This window comes from Poecilia reticulata, chromosome 22 (genome assembly GCF_904066995.2).
Source record: "Poecilia reticulata chromosome 22, P_reticulata-male-v2, whole genome shotgun sequence".
Taxonomy (NCBI): Eukaryota; Metazoa; Chordata; class Actinopteri; order Cyprinodontiformes; family Poeciliidae; genus Poecilia; species Poecilia reticulata.
The window spans coordinates 11,353,418-11,375,915 of NC_088851.1; the positions used below are offsets into that span (position 1 = coordinate 11,353,418).

The following is a 22,498-nucleotide window of genomic DNA, read 5'->3' on the forward strand; positions in this document are numbered from 1 at the left end:
ATTTTTGGGTTATGCCTGTTTTGCTTGCAAAAAAAAAATGTTGGATGACACATAATACAGGAGGAATAATTTAGCCTGTTAGCCACACAGTAGCCACTGGTCTGCAGCCACAGCCCAGAGAACCGCTACTAACATAGCAGCTGTTCTAGTGTGCAAACTATAAACTCAATCCTTAAAGGGAAAGTTTAGATTTTTTACATGTTTTTTAAGTTAACATCCGTAAGAATTTCCCTTTTGCCCATATGAACTAGTGACCCGCCAGGCCGTACCTTTCCCCTCGCCTCTCGTCCAGTGATTGCTGGAGACGGAAACGCCCAGCTCCACAACTCCCCACGTGACCCTGCAGAGGAAGAGCAGATACAGATGAATGGATGGACACGTCCTTTAGCCCCTCCTGTTGTTTTAGTGTGTTTTATTGATTTAAAATTAATCAAATGAAAATCAGTGTGAAGCATCTCTGAGGCACTAGATTACGATCCAAGGTGGTTGCAATAATGACACAAATCGTGTCTTTGCTCCATCTTGGAGGACAAGCAGGAAAATAATTATAACCAACAGTTATTACATGGAAGATTGCTTGTTGTTAAAAAAAATATTTGTATTATGAGTCCTTCAGGCAATCAAACATTTCACACATCAATATGAAGAACTGCTTTTTGTTGTCAGTGAGACCCACAGCCAGTTTACCTCTGGCTGAGGAAGTAATATGGATGTTGCTTCCATCAACATCCATATTCTGCTATAGACAAGCTCTGAGTCATGACTTGATTTTAAGTTATTAAACTTTTATAATCAACTGTTTCAGCTGGTATTTAACTCAACTCAGTGCACATCACTGAGGAGTCACACAGTTTGCTTAACCCTAAGGCCGGCTCTGCATTCAACGTTTACTGAAATATTTGATGCACCTCTAACAAATTTACAAGTTATTCTTCTAACTCCATTTAAAGATTTTTTTTCTCTTTGTGTTTTCCATGGCTAAATGGAATGATAGGTTTTTGTTTTTATGCACAACATGTCCCATCCTTTAAGTTTAAAGGTCAAGTGACCTTAAACTTTCCACTTCCCAATATAGTTTCCTTTCTACTGTTTTATCCCAACATGAGTTCCACTTCAGATGGTTATAAATGTATTTCAATCATATGGGTAATAAAACGTCTCACGTGCAGCCCTTCACTTGTTGACTTTCCCTTTTCAGCTCAATGCAAACAAACATAAACACACGGAAACCATAAAACCATGGAAGTATATATAAGTGGAGTAGAATAGTGAAATTCCCTCTGGTCACGCTGACCACCACTGGTTTCCATGTACAGCAGCACATTCTGATAAGTCAACATATTTGCACGGGTGTCTTCCACAATTCAGTTTATGGCTATCGTGTCTTTTAGGATGTGGCTCCGACATGTTGCCATGGAAAATGGAGCTGCTTTGATATTATTTTTGTGTTTTAAACCCAGTTATTTACAGCATGCGTTTTCTTTAAACTAATCTGAGAAGACGTTTGCTCCCATGCATGGTGGTAAAGAGGTTTTTTTTTTGTTTTTTTCATTTAGATCAATCACTTTCAGTTAAATAAAGATTAAATCTTAAAATAAATATACTTACAGGATTACAGGATGCATAGACGGAAATAAAAGACGACACTTTTATATTTTTATATAGTTTTTTTATGATTTAGACACAGTAACACTACATCCTCCATCCATGGCGGGCGACTAAATCACGTTGAAACTCTTAATTTAATGAGGAAACAAGTAGATAGCTTAAAACAACAAACTCACAGAAGAAGACACTTCAGACCAGGAGCCACGGAGCTCATCAGAAATCAATGAAGAGCAAATGAAGACTGGAGAATTAAATATCAAAGCACATTGATTGGTGTGGCAGCAGGTGAGTCTTAATTACCACAGAAAGTGAAGATGCGCGGGTAGCGAGCATAAGTGTGTGGAACTGAAGGGAAAATACTTATTCCAATAATTAATTGCAAGAAAACAGTAGCAAGCAGGTGGCATCTACTCAACACAAAGAATAACCAACTCTTCATTGACAGCCCAGTTGAGTTGAAATTGTTTAATCTGGTATCTTTTTTAATGCCGTCCTACGAAAACACCCACACGGCCTTTAAAATCTGCCACTTTCTAAGATGGAACAGAAAGACAAGAGAACCACAAGAGTGGAAAGCAACGTGACTAACTAAGCTCAAAGTCAAGGAACTGTGACACAGACTCAAACATGATCCTAATTATGATGCAATTCAGCGCGGAACGAAAGTCAGTGAATGAACGAATTAACGAATGAATCCAGTTGATTCTGTCGAGACATTAATTGTCCCCTTTCACATGAAAAACACCTGACGACGCTTCCAAAAAGCTAAAGATTATTTGGAAAAGGTTCTGTCTGAGCCGTCACTCTGGATCCCTGCAGTCACCGGCCCTGCAGAAGCAGGCTCTCTGTTTGTTCTGTTCTTCTGCTAAGACAAACACTGTGACTTGTGTTTTGCTGATATCTTGCAGTGACAGAGGACTCGCAGAATTCTGGAACCCCCACATTAGCTAGTGCAACAGCCCCTCTGGCCACTTTCACATTTTGCTCTGCCTGTTCTTGTCCCTGCGAGGTTGATGTAACATAATCCAGACACATCTGATAACTCGCCAGCTGAAGACAGGCTGATGTTTCACTGCATTTAATAACACACTCAAGAGATTGCAGTAAGTAGATGGTGCCGTTGCCATGTCTGATGAAACTGCGGATAAAGCACTCAAAAAAACCCAACAAAAAAGCAAAAAAAAACAATGGCAAATGGAAAGACAAGTCAGAAATAACAATTATAATGTAATGACATGTAGGGTCATAAAGAAATCACTGTGTGAACACTGAAAGCCTGCACACCTATTTTTGCTGAAAATAATGGGAAAATTGTTCAAGTTAAAACCAAAATAGGCCCTTAAATGGTGCAATTTAAGCAATATGATGGGAGGCATTTAAGGTAATGTTTAGATATGCAAAAAATAGTTGCATTGAGTACTTCCGCCCTCTGCAGTTGGTGTTAGGAATTGCAAGATGCTCACATGGGATCAGTCAAATCTGCAGAAGACCAAATACATAATGTCTCCTCTATCTCTCTCTTTCCTGTGATAAAGGCAAATTATTAAACATTAGAAACCGGACTTTTCACAACTGAGCCAATGGATGTCAGATATAACAACAGGAAGATGAGGCTTAATTAAACTTCCATCCATTTTCTTTATATCCACTTATCTTTGCAGTGTCATGGGAACAGCTGGTCCATCAAAGGCAACACACACATCAGAAAGCTTCCACACACCCTTACATATTAAACTGGCTTAACAGTCATGTTTTTAGACTGTGGAAAGACTCAGAGAGACAACCTGGGAATACAAGCTGTCTGCAGAAAGACCCCACACCAGGATTTGAACCCAAGACCTTTTACACCCACATAAATAAACCCGAAAAAACAAAAAGACATCAAGAAACAAACAAACTAAAATTTGTCTGGGTATCCAACAATGTAAGTGTGCAACCACCTGCTGTGTTGCTCCAAAATCAGGATCACAGTAGCCTTTGGAGAGGCGATGCAGTAAAAATCACTTCCACATAAAGCCTCAGGAGGGCGCCATCAGCCTCTCTGCTGCATGTCAATCCCTGATTTATTCCTCCTGATTGCTCCCTAACAGGCCAAGTAATGAGATGTTTTTTTTAAAAAAAAACTTCTGTCATTTGTTTATTGTAAGAGAATAATAATAATAATAATAATAATAAACTCTCTACTGATTCATGGCTACATCTTTAACTCAAGGTTGATAATTTCCCAGAGGAACCAGCTCACTTTCACAGAACAGAAGAATAATGAGTATTAATCTGAGCTTCATGTTTTGTTAGAAACGTATTACAGAAGGCTAATTTCTTTCAGATTTATTCATTACATTCTGAGATTCAGAGCCATTTTACTCTATGAATAGATTCCTGGCATGTGAGAAACCCTGTTGGTTAAAATTAACAAATGCAGCCAGGCAAGAGATGGCCTTCTGCAGCTCCTGTCGGTGAAAAACTAAGCACCAATATGCCAGAAAAAATAACTGAGGCAGACTGCGACTATGCAAATGTCACACAAATGATCAACTTACAGCCAGATAGATGACAGAAAAAAATACTGTTGGTATGTCAACTACAAATACAACCCTTAATATGAGAGTTAGTAGAAGTAACAGCAAATATCCGACACCATCTGCTGTCCTGCGACGGTTTCATCATCCAGCTGGAAGACAGTGAAGTCACATGGATGGATGAGTACAACTTGACAAAAAAAAAGTGAAAATCTGGTGTGTAGAACCTCATCTTTACCTACACCGAATCAATGATCTGTGAAATATTTTAAAAAATCCAATTAGAGACGTAAAAATATTCTTAAAAAATGAAATAAATTACAAATCACTTAAGCAAGTAACTTGTGTATGAATAGTCTGCTGTTTCTTTGTGCTGGGAGCTGATTTGTTGGCTGGTTGGTCCACCTGGTTCAGAAGATCTCCACTGAGACCTGAAGTCTGTTTGCGCTGCTGTTCCAACACGCTGCAGTCGTTCAGCATTTGGATGTAAGGGAAACACGTCTCCGGCTGCCAGCACTTCCCCCGGCCACTGCAGGGGAGGACGCAGGCATTTCCATGTCTTTATCGCAAGCATGCCTGAGGGATGAGGATAAGGGAAGGATTTTCTCTAGAAGCAAATATCCCCTGGCAGGATGTATGTTTGGGTTTTGAGTGCTGTGAAATGATTGAATCAGACTGTTTGACAAGGTGGAAAGCCCTGACCCAAATAAAAAGCGCTAGGTAACAACACGCTGCCTCGTGTGATTTAGGTATGGAAGCGCTTAACGTCCTCTGGTTTTGCAAAGGAGTCGAACAGTTCAGACGTTTACATAATATTTGGCATGTATATTATATAGGTTAATGACTTTTAACAGTTTATTCTAAAGGATTTTTGAGGCTGGGTGATTGATACAACTTCATTTGGTTTTAGGAGGAGAACCTTTGAATTAACAGCTTCGTATTTGCAACTTTGACACAGTCTGATGTTCAGACAGGAAGATAATCCCCAGCAAATATTAAAGCTGGTTTTGGAAGAGATAACACATGTCAGCATTACATTTCTGGATTGACCTTTACCTCATCCCTGTTGAAAGGTAGATTTTCATTTTCTGGACAATCAGGACCAAACATTTTACATTTCTCTGCCATTCCTGAGAAGAAACCCTTGGAGAAATATTGAGCCAGAATTATGCCAGAAATATAATGGAAACGTTACTCACTGGTTGCTATGCAACTTCCTGAAATATTTATCAGCATGAGAATATTTTTTGAGCCTGCACATACTGTGATTTTAAAAATGTTTGAAAAACAAGATCAAGTCAAATAAATCATTAAAAGTCAAGCAGTAATGCGACAGTCATGCCAGCAAACTTGTCACCCAATCTGTACCTGTTAATTGTGGCAACACCTACAGCAGCTGACAGCTCAGACTGTGGGATCTAGGAAAGAGAAAATGCTCTCTACTCCCACCTGTGATCTGAATCATGATCCTGAACCTAAAAGAAGTCCCCATCTGCTTTAAAAGAGTCATTGAGATCAAGGAACGACTTTTATTCAACCAATGCATAAACACAGAGCTTCTCCAGAGCATAAAGAAGCACAGAGAAGATCAAACCGAGGGCAGACGTGCGTCGGTCTCTCGGGACGAACAGATGGTTAAAACGTGGGACTTGTCCTCAGATGAGCTGCTGAGTTTTACTGGCATTATTCGCAGTAGCTTTGGCATAAACTCAGGTGTCTATTTGTGCTTTTTTAAATCTGTAAATATACATTTTGAATGCATGTTTGAGTTTTCTTGACTTGTACCAAACTTTAGTAGTTTTATTTCATTAAACGTACTGTAATTGTTTTAGTTTAATTGAATATGTGTGTGGCATTATCAAATACTGAACACTTTAGCATTGCTAATTAACAATGCCTGTCCATTCAGTCCGTGTGTGCATCTAAATCAAATTGATAATCTTCTCTTGAAATGAGAAACAACAGATGTTAGAAAACTTTATTGCAGCAACGTCTTATATTTTGAGCAAACTCATATATTATTTTGTGAATATATTTGCATGCATTAATGTGCAAGTGTCATGCAAGGCACCAGATACTGTTTTCGTTTTTTTTTTTTTTAAGAACCAAGTAATTCAGTTTTTTCTCACATATTTTTGATCTACAGTCTAAAGACAAACATTATTTCACTCTTGTCAAAATGAATATGTATCTTTGCATAAAGCACCACGGTTGTACATGTTTACAGGAAACTGAGAAGTTTACAGAAGCACCAAATGTCACAATAGCACTGATATGAATGCCATTATGAAGACTTTCACAAAAGAACACTACATTAAAGCAAAATGAGAAAATGTTGATCACGTTATGAGGGAACAGCATCATCCAATCTAGTACCGATTAACGTGCCCAGCGCATTAACAAAAGAGAACATAAGTTGTTGCATCGTGGGTGAACTTGTCATGCACAGGTCATTTCTCCCTGCCGCAGTCGGTGCACAAAATGTCGTCCCGCTGGGTGAGGAAGCCGCGTCCCACCAGAGACACAGAGCACTGCATGCAGGTGAAACACTCGCTGTGCCACTGACGCTCCTCAAATGAGATATATTTGGCACCTGCCAAACCTGAAAAAGAAAAACAGGTGACATGTATGTGTCTATGTTTGCTAAAGAAACTCCAAATTGAATGCACACATTTCTTTCCTTTTAAATTTCATTGCGAGTGTTCTCCAACTCGTCCGGTAAAGCTGTACCTTAAGCATACACTTGTTATTCACTAACAACTGGCCTCTGGCCTCATTGAGACTGGAAAGACCATTCTTCTTATGAAAGATGGTGGGATGTAACCACGCTGGTTCGTTCCCTTGCATAGATTTGCTCTTTAATCAAAGTTCACATGTTTTCAGGCTGAGGTTGGGGCTTTTAGACCATTAATTTCTCTTCATTGTAAAAATCAGCTTTCATGTGTGTTCGTGATCATTGTGCTGCTGGAACACAATTATCAACCATTCGATGCAAGATGGCCGCCTGGTGTTTAAAGGAAATTGGCTTGGATGCTCAAGAAGGATTCCTCTCAGCTTTCGCCGAAACTCAAACGGCACGTAGCCTAAGTTTGAATTTTCTAAAGTGTGTGTGTCAACCTGCTGAAGCACAGTCAGTATTTGTAGATTTGTGTAATATTGTGTATCATAATCCCCATGTTTCATTTTGACTATGTGTTGAATGGAAAGCATCTGCAATAATTAAAAATCCTTTAATCTGTTCCTAAAGATTTTTCCTTTCTGTTGTCTCTCCGGCCGTTAAAATGCATACCTCACCTCACGTTATTGCGACACTTATGACAACAAAGTTGTGCAAAACATAACGTACAGTGAATGACTCACTAGAAATGGGTTTGGTGCAACCGACACACTTCTTTGCATACAGGTTGCTGAAACAGTCCAGGCAGTAGGGGTAGTTTTCCCTGGAAGTGAAGCGATACCCTGAAAGCTGCTTTCTGCAGCCGATGCAGAGGAAGCACTCACGATGCCACGGCTTATCTTGATAGGTCACGCCACCCGTGGTGATGGCCTGAAGATACACGATACAACAAATATGATCGCAAATAGTAATTCTTTCTCAGATTGACCCGAATAATCATTACATAAAAATTACACAGTTGTGTTTTTTTTTTTACCTTCTTACAAGCACAGCACTGGTATGCAAACTGCTTTTCAAAGCAGGGCACACAAAAGTAGCCAGAGTCTTTGGGGATGAAAGACTTGGTTCCTATTGGCTGTTGGCAGCGGTGACACAGGAAGCAAGTCTCATGCCAGCTGTTCCCCTTGTACTCCATTTTTCGGGAACCTGGCAAACGACACGAGAGCAGCGAAGCCAGCATATGGTACCTCAATGACAGAATACATGCTGCCGAAAATAGTCTTAGTTGGTCAGTGGAGACCGTGCAATCAAAGGTTAGGGATTATAGATGGATCTGCATAACTGTTATAATTACTGGGTAACTTTATAAAGGTGATAGTAGTTTATAAGATAAAATGTTGTAGAGAATTATTGCAAATGATGGACTAAATATTGTTCTGATCAGGAAATATCTTTAGGTTCTACAAGCAAAAGTGATTTGTGGAAGTTGATTGTCGACAAACAGCCAAATCAGAAGATCCTGATTCAGTGCTTTAAGAGAAATTTTAAAGCAAAATTTATTCTAATTAGGCATGTTGATTTTGTTATAAAAAGTCCTGGAAAAATATTTTTAGAACTATAAAAGAATTTTAGGAAAACTAAAACATTTCTCACTGATTGTAAACTGCTTCTTTCTTGTTTTTTTCTTTTTTTAACCTTTTACTTGCTGTGCTTACATATACTATGAGCGTGGCTCAGGTTTAAATATGTACGAGTAATCTGAAGTGTTAATGAATAATTTATAATAGCAACTGTCATTATGTTTTAAATGCGGCTGCCTCGGATACCAAACTGCTCTAACTCGTAGTTAGTCTTTGCTATGTTCCCTTTTTATGTGCACTTGGAAAAAACAACTTTTGAGCACAAATTCGTCTTGGAAGCTGAAGGTTTCTGAATTGACGGTGTTCTTGTTCCAAGTCTGAAAACACTAGGATTTGTTTTGGTGCTCGCCATTTCACATAAATGCTGCTCTGACTTGACCCAGCTTCACAGACAATTAATTCCAAAGACATTGCATGAAGGAGTATCTGTCTACATCTGGGAAGATCTGTCTACTTTTCTACAATCTCCAGGTGATAGGACACATTCCTACTACAGATAACTAAACTATGACTGATATTTACTTCCCAGAACATCTCTTCAAAAACTAGCAGATATCAGAACCATCACTTTACTTAAGAATCAGTTTCTAGCAAAACTATGAGGTTGCTAGGTGTTGTACTTATGCATAACTTGACACAATGTTTCCCATTATCCATACTCCTTTGTCATTAAAAACTCTGATTGTACCGTCTTAGATTATATTAGTATTTCTTTCAGTTTTTGTTCAATTGTACCGTAGACCATAGGGGTCTTCAACTTTGAGCAAATCAAAGAACCATTTTTACCCTTATTTCAGGTGAATAATACTAGTTCAGAGCAGCAAATATTACACAACGTTTTGAAAGAAGGCATTTTATTATTCTTGATAAACATCTACTGTTGGAAACTTGATGTCATTTTAAAATATCAATCCTTTTGGTTCTATTTTTGGGTATTAAAATAAAGAAAACTTATGTAAAAAGAGGAAGGGTACATTGTCTTCTTGGATTTATTTTGTGGAAAATCATTAAAAAAAACAAAACAAAACATAGTTTCCTACTTAAAGACAATGAGTTATGGACATTTAATGCAGTTATTCCAAGAAAATAAGGATAACTGAGAAAATTTGGTTTATATTTGAAAGCATTAGATGTTCATCATTTATTTGCCCTAAACTATCAGTGCCCCCTCCCACCCCCATCAGTACCTTAGAAAACTTTCTGGAGCCCCATTTGCCTGAAAATGCCAACTCCTAACAGGAACATGCAAGACTTTTAAGGGAAGGAAGCCTTATAAACATAAAAGAGCAACACTGGTTCAAACTGAAAGGTGAGAAAGATAAGTTTTGTTTGGCCATTGAAAGATTTCAGCTCCAGACACATTTGACAAATCCCTGTATAAACCTGATATGGGCTTATTAAAACCAGAGATTAAAAGCTCACTCAGTGCTTTGGAAACTGTAGATGTGGGAACAACTGCAGAATGGCTATTAATAGACATTGCGTTTGGATGGTTTCGCTTGCAACTGTTGAGTGTTGCTAAGATCAATAAAGAAACTCAGTTTCACGAATGACATAAACGTTTTGCCCAACATATTACCCTAAGTGTAATACATTATTAAACACAATAAGCCTTATTCTTCATGTCGTGGAGCTGTGTTCATGGCTGCCTGTACCTGGCATGACGGTCTTCTTGCAGGTGCTGCACTTGGACGAGTAATCATGTGCATAGCATTCAGTGCAGAGCAGTAAATCCTCCTTGGCTGCAAAGGCCTTCTCCACCAGTGAGCGGCTGCACTTTGCACACTTGAAGCACTGCTCATGCCAGTGGTGATCCTTATAGGACAGGTCCTACAAATGTTGAATCCACATTAGCTTCAGATCATTCAGCTGCTACTCATTCAGGGAACATTTCTGTTGCAGTTGGAATCTGAGGATGACATTTTTTTTTTTCCTTAGGGCGTCATTGTTTCGTACTTACCCTGAAGTTGCAGCCAATAGGTAAAGAGCACACTTCACAGCAGTTAGCAAATAGGTTCTCGTAGCACTTTGTGCAATACTGCGTGTCCTCTTTCATGATGTACTTCTTCCCCAACAAAGAGTCTTTGCAGTAATGACAGTCAAACCGCTCACCGGAGGACATTTTGTTTCGCTTTTCTTTATCTGTGGGTCAAACAGAGCAGCAGGATGAACAACAAGCAATGAGGACGAACAGGAAGTATTATTCGAGAACTGTGATAGTCCCTGGACTTCTCACTTTAATCAAGTAAGAATATGCAGAGAAAATGTTCCCTCTTCTTCCCCAAAGAGCAGAGCTGTCCTCTAAAGCGTCTACCTCGGCTGAAGTCAGGGACAGCGATGGTCAACTCGTCCAAACACTGGGTTGAGGCAGGGATTGAAACAGGGGTCAGGGAGGATTATGGGGTGTCTAGTGAGGGGCTCTTCTATAAATACAGACCTGCTCATATTAGTGGTAATCTCTAGAGAGAATGTGCATACTGCGCTGAATCCTCCTTCACCTTTTAAGGGAGCTCATCGAGAACACGTCACGAAAGCCTTTGATTTGGCCTCATCGTCGCTGATTTACCCACCGTGAAGCTAAAAAAATGCAAGCAGAAATTTCACTCTGGATACAAAAATGTACTCTTGGGGAAAAATGTCAAGCTATACGAATGATAAAGTGATCAATTACTGTCACATAGAGGTCCAAAAGCAGAGATAGCTGGTCATTTGGATGCTGCGACATGCGAGGTCACACTTGTGGAAGTTGTCGGAGACACAGGCGATTACAGATGGCTGATGAAAGGTAGGAGCCAGCAGCAGCTTTGTGGATGCCAGGTACTGAACCTGAGAGCCAGGAGCTCTTACTGTTTGCTTGGCAGCACTTCACAAAGGGAAAGCTCCGGCTTAGTGTGCGCTTAATCCATCCACGGTAAAATAAAGACAAGGAGGAGTAGAACAGGCAGTTTACATGGGGACTATCTTGCTAATCATAGTGCTTCTTTGGTTGCAGATCGTGTTTGGTTTAATAAGCTAAGCCAAGCTCCAAGAATAAAAGTCATCATCATGTAGGAGACAAATGTCAACATTTATAGCACCTTGTAAAGGCATTCATCCCTCTTCAACTTTTTCCCAGTTTGTTAAGCACAACTGTGCTCTGAACAGCTGCCAAGACATGGACGACCACTTCAGCAGATGGAGCGCCTTCATCAGAGAAGAAGTCAATGGGGACTCTGGAGGAGCTGCAGAGATCCACAGCTTAGGTTTGGGATTCAATTGACTCCACAACTATCTGTCTTTTTTGTAAGAGTGGTGGAACAAAAACATTGAAAGCATTGAACACTGAAAGCTCTAAAAACTCATACTAAGAGATATGAGGCAGCAGACATTTGGACAAAGGTGCTTTCATCATATAACTTTTTGACCAATATGCAAAACTTTATGTGTGACAGAAGACATTGCTCATTAACCTGAACACATCTCCCTTTGGTGAAACATTGGTGTGGTTTTCATGGACATGGAAGACAGATGGGGGTTAATTACAAGATGATTCTGGAAGGAAACCTGTTAGACATGGCAGATTTCAGACTGGTGAGGAGGTTTACTTTCTTTCATGACAGTGACCCTGAACACACAGCCAGAGCTGCTCTGGTGTAGATTAGGTCAAAGGGCATAGTTCTGTTAGAAAAGGTCAGCCAAAGTCCGGACATAATTCTAAATGAGAAGACTGGAAAATTTCTGTTCACATACGGCCTCTTACTCTTCAGACTTATACTGAGAGATTCCGTAAAGAAGTATGAGAAAACCGTTCAGTTTCTCTTTCTGTTTCTATAGAAATGTTGCACTGAGTCAGGAGTGATGAATAAAAATTTAATTTTCAGAGTTTTATTTGTAAGACTTTTAAACCAAATGCACTTCTTCTTCCGCTTCATAGTTATCTGCCACACAATGTGTTGGTGTGCTGCATAAAAAATATATAAAAAATTCACGTCAAACATGATGAACAACTAATTTCTGTCGAGACCCGATACATGCATCTGAATCAGTTTTCCAACGGCAATATGGGGGTTGGAGGGTGGAGTCCAAAATAGCCTGGGAAAACCACAAGCCTAATCCCTCACAGATGCACACGGGGAGGTCAAAGAGAAGGATGAGGCAGCGAGGAATGAAATTCTTTGAGGATGAACTCTGTTCCCTTGTGCCTTCATTTGACATTTACCTCATCACAACCCCTCATAAAGAGAAGTATCTGGACTTATGCACTGGTAACGACTGAAACCCTTTTCTTGGCTCAGCCTGTGATACTGGAACACGGTTCTGCACTGTATGTGGGTTGCATCTTCCAACCTCCAAGGAGCAGGGCTAAGTTATTTTTGACCCACATCAAACACGTTATGTAAGACACTCTGCACAATAACTGTATCTGACCTGAAGTCATTCCCTACTGGAGATGTCTTTTTTTTATTTCAAAGTGGACAGATTCTCTGGATTACGCAGAGCTACATGATGATTCAGATTAAATTATCAGCGTATGAAATCCTCTCTTCCTCTGGTGTCTAGATGAGTGATTGATGAGCACAAAAGCCGTGCAGACGTTAAGTAAACCCTGAAGCGACTACATGACAACTGCGACATTGTGTCTCCTAATCTTTTGCTGTTGCACATCTGTCGTCATGTGACATCGAAGCAAAGAGGGAGTGACCTATATCTACCCATCAAATAAAAATCATCATGGATTTGCAAGTTAAAGTCACGTAAAATACATGGCATGTCAACAACAGCCAGATTATCATGTGGTAACTTTTACACATTAACCTACATGGGGGCTCTTGTTTCTGATTTTCCTCCGCAGAACAATCAGCCTCTTGTAATATTAACCTGCACAGCTGGTGGTGCCAAGCCTACTGAGCAAAAAAGGGGGTTGCTGATTTTGCATGTTCCTTTTTGTCTGTCAATCGCCTGAACTCGACCAGTGTGCAGCTGCCAACAGATTTTGTATGCAGACTGTCTAGGTCCAGTAAATAGACCTTTATTTGACCTGGACTCGGATGTCCTCTTAATTTATTCAAGCTTTACAATAAGGTGTCAGCTGCTCCTTTTTGCCTAAATCAGGCCATCCCAAAGAAGAAAAGCATCGACTGTGGTGGCGACTTCTTTGCGGCGGGGCGAGAGATCGGCATGACACAGACGCATCTGTGTGAAGTGCAAAAGCTTTGCTGCACCAAAGCTGACAGCTGGTTGGCATGGTGATGATAACATAAGTGGCTCCCATCAGGCTGGAATGAGGGGCAGCTTTAGTAGTTAATGAGAGGAGTCACACAAACCTGTCCTTCTGAAGGCCTCTGTGCTCTGCTGCCATGTGGAGGGCTTGCTTTCAACACAGTATTTTCAGCTGAACAGGATAGTCACACAGGGGGCTGCAGGAGGTAAGGATGTACAATCATTTCAGTCTGCAGTCTCACAAAACCATAAACCCCTTCAGCAAGGCCTTGTGAGTGCCTTCACTAACTCATCCCAATTCCTGGGAGTCCTCAGCAAAAGGGAGGGTGTGATTCTGAATGGATGACAAGGTCGGTGACTTGTATCCACGGAGCTTGTGGAGTTTTGAATAATGTGTCATGTTTTGTGGGTTTTGGTGGCGAGATAGGCACGGTGGACCCAGGTTGTGGTGAACAATTGTAGTTTAATGATGAGCAAAAGAAGAGCACAGAGACGTCCAGGCAGCACAGGTGAGCATAAACTCCAACTCTGGCAGCACCTGTAGTCAACAACACAACATGATGAGACAAGAATCCGACAAGGACCTGGGAACACAGGCGGGATTAAATACACAAGGGGTAATCAAGGAGCACGAGACACAACTGGGAGCTATCTAGGACACAACACAGGAACTAAATTGACATACAGAAAACCAAATGCTCAATTTTAACTCACCTGTGATACAAAGGATTCATTTTTATCTTTCAAACCTGTAGGCTTTGGTAGAGGTGAATGTTTTCGTTTGAAGTTTAATGAAACATATGATGAAAGGAGTGTAAATGCATAAAGATTAAAATTACACATTCAACCCCTAAAGTATCAGAAATTCTGTATCTTTACATAAAATGCAAGCAGACGTATTGACATTTTGTCTGCTTTTTATGCAGTCAGTGTTCATTACAAATAATGACTACAGCTGTGAATATATGTAATCTGTGTTTTCATTTTCACAGCATCTTGGGATGGTTGCCAAAAGTTGTGTCCACGTCGGGTTAAGATTGAGTTGAGATGATTAATTATGCCCAATGAAATATGAGAAAATGGCCAGTAATCCTTTCAGGAACTTTGATGATTAATACTGTGCAGACATTTGAAAAATGTTTAAATCAGTTTGGATTTGTTTTGCTACATAAACTATAAATTGTACAAGTTGAACTGGAATATGTCATAGAAAACCCAGCAGTTTCAGGGTCCTTAACACAAAACCGCTGTGCCTGTAGTATTCAGCTGCCTGAATACTACAGGCAGCTGAATACTACAGGCAGCTGGATTTACATGTTATTTTCTTTTATTCTGTAGCAGTGAAGTTTACATTTGGCTTAACGCAGCTTTAGATGAACATTTAAGTTCAGTGTAGAGTTAGTGCCTCACCCTTTTTAAAATTGCTTTCCTGTTGCAGCTTCAGATACTTCTTTTTAATGTAACTTCCTTTAAATTAGCACTTTGGATCATAATGCTTGAGCACTAGGTGATTTTTTTAAATTTAAGTTTTTATGAACAGGATCTCATTGTCATAAAAAATCTCAAAATAGAGAAAAAAACTTAATAGGTCCAATGACCATGCTGAACAGATATGTGTAATTTGCATGAAGCTAGTTTCTGAAACAGTTGTGGTGCAGTGCAAGACATATAATAGCTTTTCTCCCTGGTGAGAGTTGCCCCCCAGTGGACTTATTGCATAAAGCCTTTAGGATTCATAGCTTCAGTTCTTGATTAGCCTCTTGAGGAGTGTTGGCTATGTCTGTTGGCGTGTTCGTTCCTTACCAATGCGTTTTATGACATCAGATTGTAGAAAAAGATTAGAACTCAAGGTTATGTTCAATAGTGAAAGTAAAAGCATTTCCACATGCAGTGTCACGCACAATGTGAAGTGAACTCAAGGAAATGAATAGATGCTTATCATAAGAAAACCACTTATCAGTGAGGGTAACAGGAACAAATGCAAGAGAGCATAAAGATTGAACTGTTGGAGCAGAAGAAGAAGTTTATGTGACCTATTGAGTCCTGATTTGACCAAATCTGATTTTGTCTCCACATTTATGTTATAGTTTTAATTTGTTGTGTGACCAGCAGGTGGAGATCTTTTTAAAAGTGACAAAATGCACCCAAACACAGACTTATCAGTGCACAATATTTTATTAAACAATTCTTTAAAACATTTTTTAAAAACGAGGCTTCAGGCCTATTGCTCGGCCCCTGGAACAAAAGGAACACAAAAGGAAAAAGGACAGACAAGTTCAATTATTCCAAACGAAATGAACAAACATGCAAAATAAATTTGTAAAACAAAAAGAAACCATGCAATGCAAAAGAAAATAAATCAAACAAAAAGAAAACAAATTAGTGCTGCAATAACAACAAAACGGTAGAAGAAAATGCTTCAAACAGTGGAACAAATTGTTGTCATCCGCTTCCAAATGCCCTTCTGTGGGGCCAGAGGAGTAATGCCCCGCCCACACAGCCTGCCCAACAGGTTTAGTTGAGAGCGGCCCAACCAAACAATGGCAAGACAAGACAGCAGAGCATCCAAAGCGCTGCAGCTTCAAACACAATCAGGTGCCTACAGGGGCGGATCTAGAAAAATATTTATGGGGTGGCAGGGACTTTTTCCAGGGGTGGCAGCATATATATATATATATATATATATATATATATATATATATATTTGTTTTTAATATTTTGTATTAAAAAACAATACGAAATATTGTTTTTAACTTGCATTGTTTCAAAATGAGCTTCATGGAGCACCGAGGCTTAAATACAATTTCTTAATGTAGTATAGTTAATTATTTTCACATCTTTCGTACTCCTGCTAATTGATATGCATTACTGATATGCATATCAATTGACATGCATTGTGTCCAGAAAACCATTTTAACCCAATACAGGACAAGGAGACATCTGTCACAAAAATATTAGTAGCGCCATCATTTGTTATTCGATATATCGACTTAAAATAAAGATTAGAAAACTGATGTTTGATAAATTCTCCATGATACAAATCTATAAACAGTTTAGTTTCTGTTAGTTCTGTCAAGATACAAGAAAGGGCCAATATCTACTTACAGTATATTGGTCAATCGTTTTATTTTAAATATGCTGTATGAGCCGTAGTTTGACAACTGTTATAAATATTGCCATGTTTTTAGAACACAGGGGATTAGCTCAGTTTTTGTCGCTTGTTTTAGGAATTGCAGCAGCTGCAGTGCGCCACAATAAAGGTACAATAAAGCTGATAAACAGGTGAAGAACCGAGCTAGACAGAACCACTTCTGATTGTTTGCAAAGCCAAACATCCAATAAAAGTTCCAACAAGCCACTACTAAGGCACTGGGGTCATGTTTCTAGACGCAGGCAAAACAAGGTTCAATGTCCAAATTTATTGATTGTTCTTGGTGATTTATTTTCCTCTTTCACCAAACAATTACAGACATCAAACTTTCATTTGTTCTCATGATACCACTCTTAAAAACCATGGGCCCCAAACCCAAATGCCTGCTGGTCCTTCTCCAGGCCCCTGCACTTATCTATGTGAACTGACCCACATTACTTCCTGTCTAAATTTAGAAAATAAGAAAATAATAAAACAAAAAAATAAATAAAATCAACAATTATCAACCTACAAATAAACTCTGTAAATAATACAAAAAATATAAATTTCAGAATAAAGTAATAAAATTCAAATGGATAATGAAATAAAGAAAAAATAGTTCCAACGACTTTTATTCTGCCTTTTCTCGCTGTGTATCGGCTTTAAGCGGACCCGTTGCCATGGCAACCGACAGACAATAGCTCAACGAGCACATAGAGCAGAGATTACCAATCAGGGGAATCAACATTAAAAAACAAACATTTCCCACAAAAAAAAAAATAGCAAAAACACTAAAACATAACATTGGGTCTGTTACATTATGCTGTCAGGCTTAATGTCTATATTTGGATTATTAATAAGTTTTCGCCTGAGCACAGCGGCGGTTGATTAGCTGATTGAATAGACAGCTGCTCTACTGATGACGTGGTGGGCGGGTTGACCTGTTTTAGTGCCAACGGAACCAAAACACGCCGAACTGCGCAGCACATGTTAAGGTTATAAAAGTCAGTAGCAGGCTAACAGCTAGTATAACTGACCCACTGCTCACTTGTTCAATCTTTACTTTAAATTAAAAGTTTTCCTCACCTGTGAAATCTGAAGCCCTCATTACCATTATCTATGGTTGAATTAACTACTAAACATTGCGTCCGTTGTTCTGATTCTTTGCGTGAGTAGTAGTAGTTTCCTGACCACCAATATTCCTGACTCAATGGACAGCAATGGCGCATGTGTAACTTACGATAAATCACATAATGTCCAGTCCAGTAACATAGCCTACATCTATCAATGCTGCTGCCTCGCGCTCTGTCCTTCTCTAGTACTTCCCGCTACTTAGCAGTGGGTGTCAGGTTACATTGTGTTGCATTCAATGTTGTCGGGGGAAAAAGAGTTTCATGCGCTAATGTCCGATTTGCCATAACTATTTATTGAATTCATTGTCGCTAGCTGGGGAGGCAACAGGGGTGGGCGCGCGCGCGTTTCTCGATTGATTTTACCCAGAAAGCACATGGGCAAAAACCGTTAGTAAAATGGTCACTGGGACTGAGTAGTATATATTCCATTGAGGTTAAGTAACTTAAATATATGAATTCCTCATATGTTAACATAAATGCTTGTTTTGAAATATAAGCTGCATTTCTTTGAAGAATTTGACCTGGAATGCGGTGAACCGTACTGATTAAATAACATAAAAGTCAAGCAGTTCCCTAAAAGTCCCAACAGATCACAGCAATGTGCCATGCAAAACAAAACACCCACAGTTTACAGGACACACTTCCTGAAAAACAATACATATATTTCATTTTTCATATATGAAAAAAAAATCTGAATGCTCTCTGGAATTGTTCAGGGGGCCGGACCAAATGTGGAGGCGGGCCGGATCCGGCCCGCGGGCCGTAGCTTGGGGACCCCTGCTATAGACCAACACCCGTGTCGGTGCGCGTATTGGTTTCAGCAAGTCACGTGACCAATACAGGAACTGTTTCGAAATGACACTTGATGCCAAACTGTGTTTATAAGAAAGCGAATCTGTCAAAAGCATTTGCCAAACAAATTCTTGATTTTTTTCATTGTCATCTATGGAGCAGCTTCAAAGGAAATATTTCTGCAGTGTGGGACCATTTTGATCTTATATTGGAAAATAAATTAGTTTTCATTTTTGTCGTTTTATCCGGTTCTTGTTAGTTCCTACTTAATCTATCTGAACCCAAATTCAGCTGAAACTGACTTTTAGTTTACTGTCATATTATGTTGTGTTGCATATGTTTCACTAAACTGTCTTATTTAAATAAATCCACTTTTTCAATGCTGAGGCATTATGAGGCCAGGCATGAGAATGAAGTCCTAGATACACCTAGATAAACTCAGATATGCAGCCATTCTACAAATTACTCAGTTGCTTTTCATAAATTATTTCATATACAGTGCACCCTCGCTGTAACGCGGTTCACTTTTCACTGTATCGCTGCTTCGCAGATTTTTTTGTGCAGTTTTTTTTTTCCCCCACAGTGTTCTTCGTCCTAATTGACCATATGATTGGTAAAAACAGTCTCCGCGCTACCTGAGTGCCAATAACGTTACGGTGTTTAATACAGATTGGCCACTCAGGAGATGTAAACTGAAACTTTCAATGTCTGCTGGAAAAACAAAACTGTGGCCAGAGGCAGTGGCGCAAAACCCGACCGGAGGCTCGTTTGACGAGATCCGTCGCTCTGCCGTAGATACAGCTGTGAATCTGGTGGGGCAGGTTGGAGGAGACGCTTTAATGACATAACTGCGGATCACATTAATAAGGCCCGATTGATGCACATCCGCTGACCTGAAAACAGGGTTTGTTCTTTGGTTTCAATGTAGAGTATTTATATATGCTGTGTAATAACTGTAAAAAATAAAGGTAACTACTTCACGGATTTCGCCTATCACGGGTTATTTTCGGAACGCAACCCCTAAGAAAAACAAGGGTTCGCTGTAAATGTAGTGTTTACTTAAATTTTTTTTCTACAGCAGAAGTTTTGTCAAAAAAGCGTAACAGGCTTAATTTTAAAAGGTTGTAAAAACTTTTTTTTAAATAAAAATGTGTGGGGAAAAAACAGTCCATGCATCTTCATTCCAAACATATTCACTTAAATTGTCACTTTATGGTACATGTTCACATTCTTTATTGACTGTATATCAAATATATTTTAAATGTAACTGAAGATATGACATAATAGAACATATAATATTCAATAAAATACAAAGACTTACATCTTATTGTACAGACTTGGTCATCAAATCACTACGTTGCCTGTAGGAATTTTTAATGTCCAGCAGGTGTCAGTATTGAGTGACACACTATCGACACAGTATCAATGCAGTGTTGCTATGAGTCGAAACGCCTCATTTACCCATCACTAGATCCCAGCCACGGATAGCAAAACTGCCACTTACGATCGCAGACGAGTCGACCAAACCCACAAGCCGACATGTAGCCGCCGACCGTAGCAACAGTGGGAGAAACAAAGACGCACACACCCTGCAGCGGCCCGCCCAACTATAAAGGCATTCGCCCCGCCCACCAATCAACGGTGCGGGTGCACGGAGTGGGGGAGGGTGGAACACCATCCCACCACATTCGGTTTGAATTAATTTATTGTTTGTCTCTGTATTTTTCCCCTGGCCTCCATGTTTTGTGTAGGCTAGCCTTTGTGTACAAATTCCCTTTTGTGTTCATTGTGTGAGATCAGTTCATACTTGTCATTCTTAGGTTTGTCTTAGTAGATATTTTCTTTTTTATTATTGCATAATTAATTAATATATGAATTATATAGTTATTCACCAATATAAAAGAACAATTTTCTTAGTCCTTTTGCATCTTGATAGACGATAGAAACCAAACTGCAGGAGTGTCGCCAGCTTTAGCGGCTAACAGGCGATGTCCAAACCAGTAATATCAATGAAGAAATCCTACAACCTCTGAAATCTGACACCACTCCGTTTTTGTTAACTTTTTGTGAAGAAGGAAGTTGCGCTGGTCTTCTTAAGAGATTTTGTGTCTATTTCTTCAGTAGATCTTGGTGCAGCGCCCCCACAGGCGACGGGGGGAACAGGTTTTCCAGTTAGTTTTAGTCGTTTGACAGTGCAGTGTGAATTTAAACTACAGTTCTGAAAACTGTTGTTTTCAAATGTTGCAATTTTAGTCCCCAATCGAACCGAGTCTACCGGACTATCCGGTCTGAATGCATCCGTCTCACGCCCAGGTGGGCCCCATATGGGGAAAAGGAGGGCATACCAGATGGGTCCCATATGGGTTTGTCCGCGGGTTTCAAGTTGGCCCCACATGGGTTTGCCCAGGTAGGGCCACACCCAACATGGGCCCTATATGGGCCCTACATGGTGGTGGGCCCACATAGGTTTGCCCATTTAGGGCTCATGTAGGGCCCACGGAGGCTGTGGCCCTACATGGGCAAACCCATGTGGGGCCACCGTGGAACTCGCGGACAAACCCATATGGGACCCATATGTCTGCCCTCCTTTCCCCCATATGGGGCCCACCTAGGCATGCTGGCAGAGCTGACAAAAAAATTGTTTGGGCCCCTCCGCACAATGTTTTGAGTCTATTTGACCTATAAAAAGCGTCACAATTTTAATGGCTTGCATCTGCCTTGCTTTCTTTGGTTCAATACTCATAACTAGCACAATATTTACTGTTCATGGATTTAACATCCAACAGTCCACATCCAGTATGCAAGTAGTTGCTTACATTTTTTCTATTAGTTTTAGATACTAAAATGTCTCCCCATGAGCAACAGTCAAAAGCAACGTGCAACTACACATAGAGCAATCCAGACTTCTCAAAAATGCTATGTAGTTGCATTTTATTCAGGCTGCAGTACATAACTTTACTAAAAAAGATGTTTCCTCCATATTTGTTAAAGTTGTCACCATGTCGTAGCAGTTTGTTATGAGACAGATAATCTGTGAAAACAATCAATCTCCTCCATCTCCTTCCTGAATTACTATTACTGGTTAAAGTAATGCAACATTCTGACCAAAACAACCAATCAGAACCAGTAGGATGCTTTTAGCACTGTCAATTAGCCTCATTCACTGCTAAATGTGCTAATGGTGGAGAAATAACTTATCATTACAAGAAACAGTTTGTCTGCCGTCATTAGTAGCTATGCTAACTGAACTGAGCATTCACAGTTTGAATCTGCACAGCTCTGTGCTATGCTAGCTGCAGCACGGCACAAATCGAGGGGGAGGAAGGATGAGCAGCACCACATGAGATTGTGATTGACAGCACTAAAACTCTCCTGCCACAGATCTCCTTTTCACAGATTACCTCTCATATCATACTGTCACAACATAATGAGTTTTAAAAAATATGTGAAAAAATATATAATAGTGACATAATGCAGCTTTAATTTAACTCAGGAGAGGATGGGTCAGGATGGACGTGCTGACTGACTCATCTGTTAAGTGGTAAAAAGTACAATGGACAAATTAAATATGTGAATATGTTGGTAATTTCTTTCATTAATTCATTAAATGCTAGTGAAAAGGAGGTAAACAGTAGTTTGTAGCTAAGCTAACTATGCTAAATGGTTGATAATCTCACATAGTCTACCCACGTCTCTGAGAAAATTGGGTTAGAAATTAACACTCTTGCCTTTTTCTCTCTCACTCTTTTTTTTTTTTGAAAACCTGATTTTATAACTTTTCTTAGCAGCATAGTAGCTGCCACAATCGTTCGTGTCTGGATGTTTGTTTTTTGATCTAGGAGTGGGAACATAAATTTTTT

The 22,498-nt window shown here is 39.7% G+C and overlaps 1 protein-coding gene across 4 annotated transcripts; it reads right to left on the bottom strand.

Annotated features, from left to right (window-relative positions):
* Positions 1–6,470: 6,470 nt before the first annotated feature.
* fhl5 (four and a half LIM domains 5) lies at positions 6,471–11,480 on the bottom strand. 4 transcript variants are annotated; one of them, XM_008399766.3, is made up of 8 exons: positions 11,056–11,480; positions 10,822–10,961; positions 10,699–10,741; positions 10,345–10,526; positions 10,040–10,214; positions 7,781–7,950; positions 7,488–7,674; positions 6,471–6,729 (listed from the first exon to the last, which is right to left on the bottom strand). In XM_008399766.3, the coding sequence occupies exons 4-8, from the start codon at positions 10,504–10,506 to the stop codon at positions 6,578–6,580; spliced, it is 846 nt and encodes a 281-aa protein (XP_008397988.1). In that variant the 5' UTR covers positions 10,507–10,526; positions 10,699–10,741; positions 10,822–10,961; positions 11,056–11,480; the 3' UTR covers positions 6,471–6,577. The 4 variants fall into 4 exon arrangements, with proteins under 4 accessions (XP_008397988.1, XP_008397986.1, XP_008397987.1 ...); XM_008399764.3 differs by having other exon boundaries at positions 10,621–10,741; positions 11,056–11,476; XM_008399765.3 differs by lacking the exons at positions 10,822–10,961; positions 11,056–11,480 and having other exon boundaries at positions 10,699–10,802.
* Positions 11,481–22,498: the final 11,018 nt, after the last annotated feature.

Coding starts and splice junctions, on each gene's coding strand:
- fhl5 (XM_008399766.3), bottom strand. CDS start 10,506: ATGTCCTCCGGTGAGCGGTTTGACTGTCATTACTGCAAAGACTCTTTG. Junction 7,675..7,780: donor AGTGCTGTGCTTGTAAGAAG/GTAAAAAAAAAA, acceptor GTGTATCTTCAG/GCCATCACCACGGGTGGCGT. Junction 6,730..7,487: donor TTGCACCAAACCCATTTCTA/GTGAGTCATTCA, acceptor TTTCTTTTTCAG/GTTTGGCAGGTGCCAAATAT.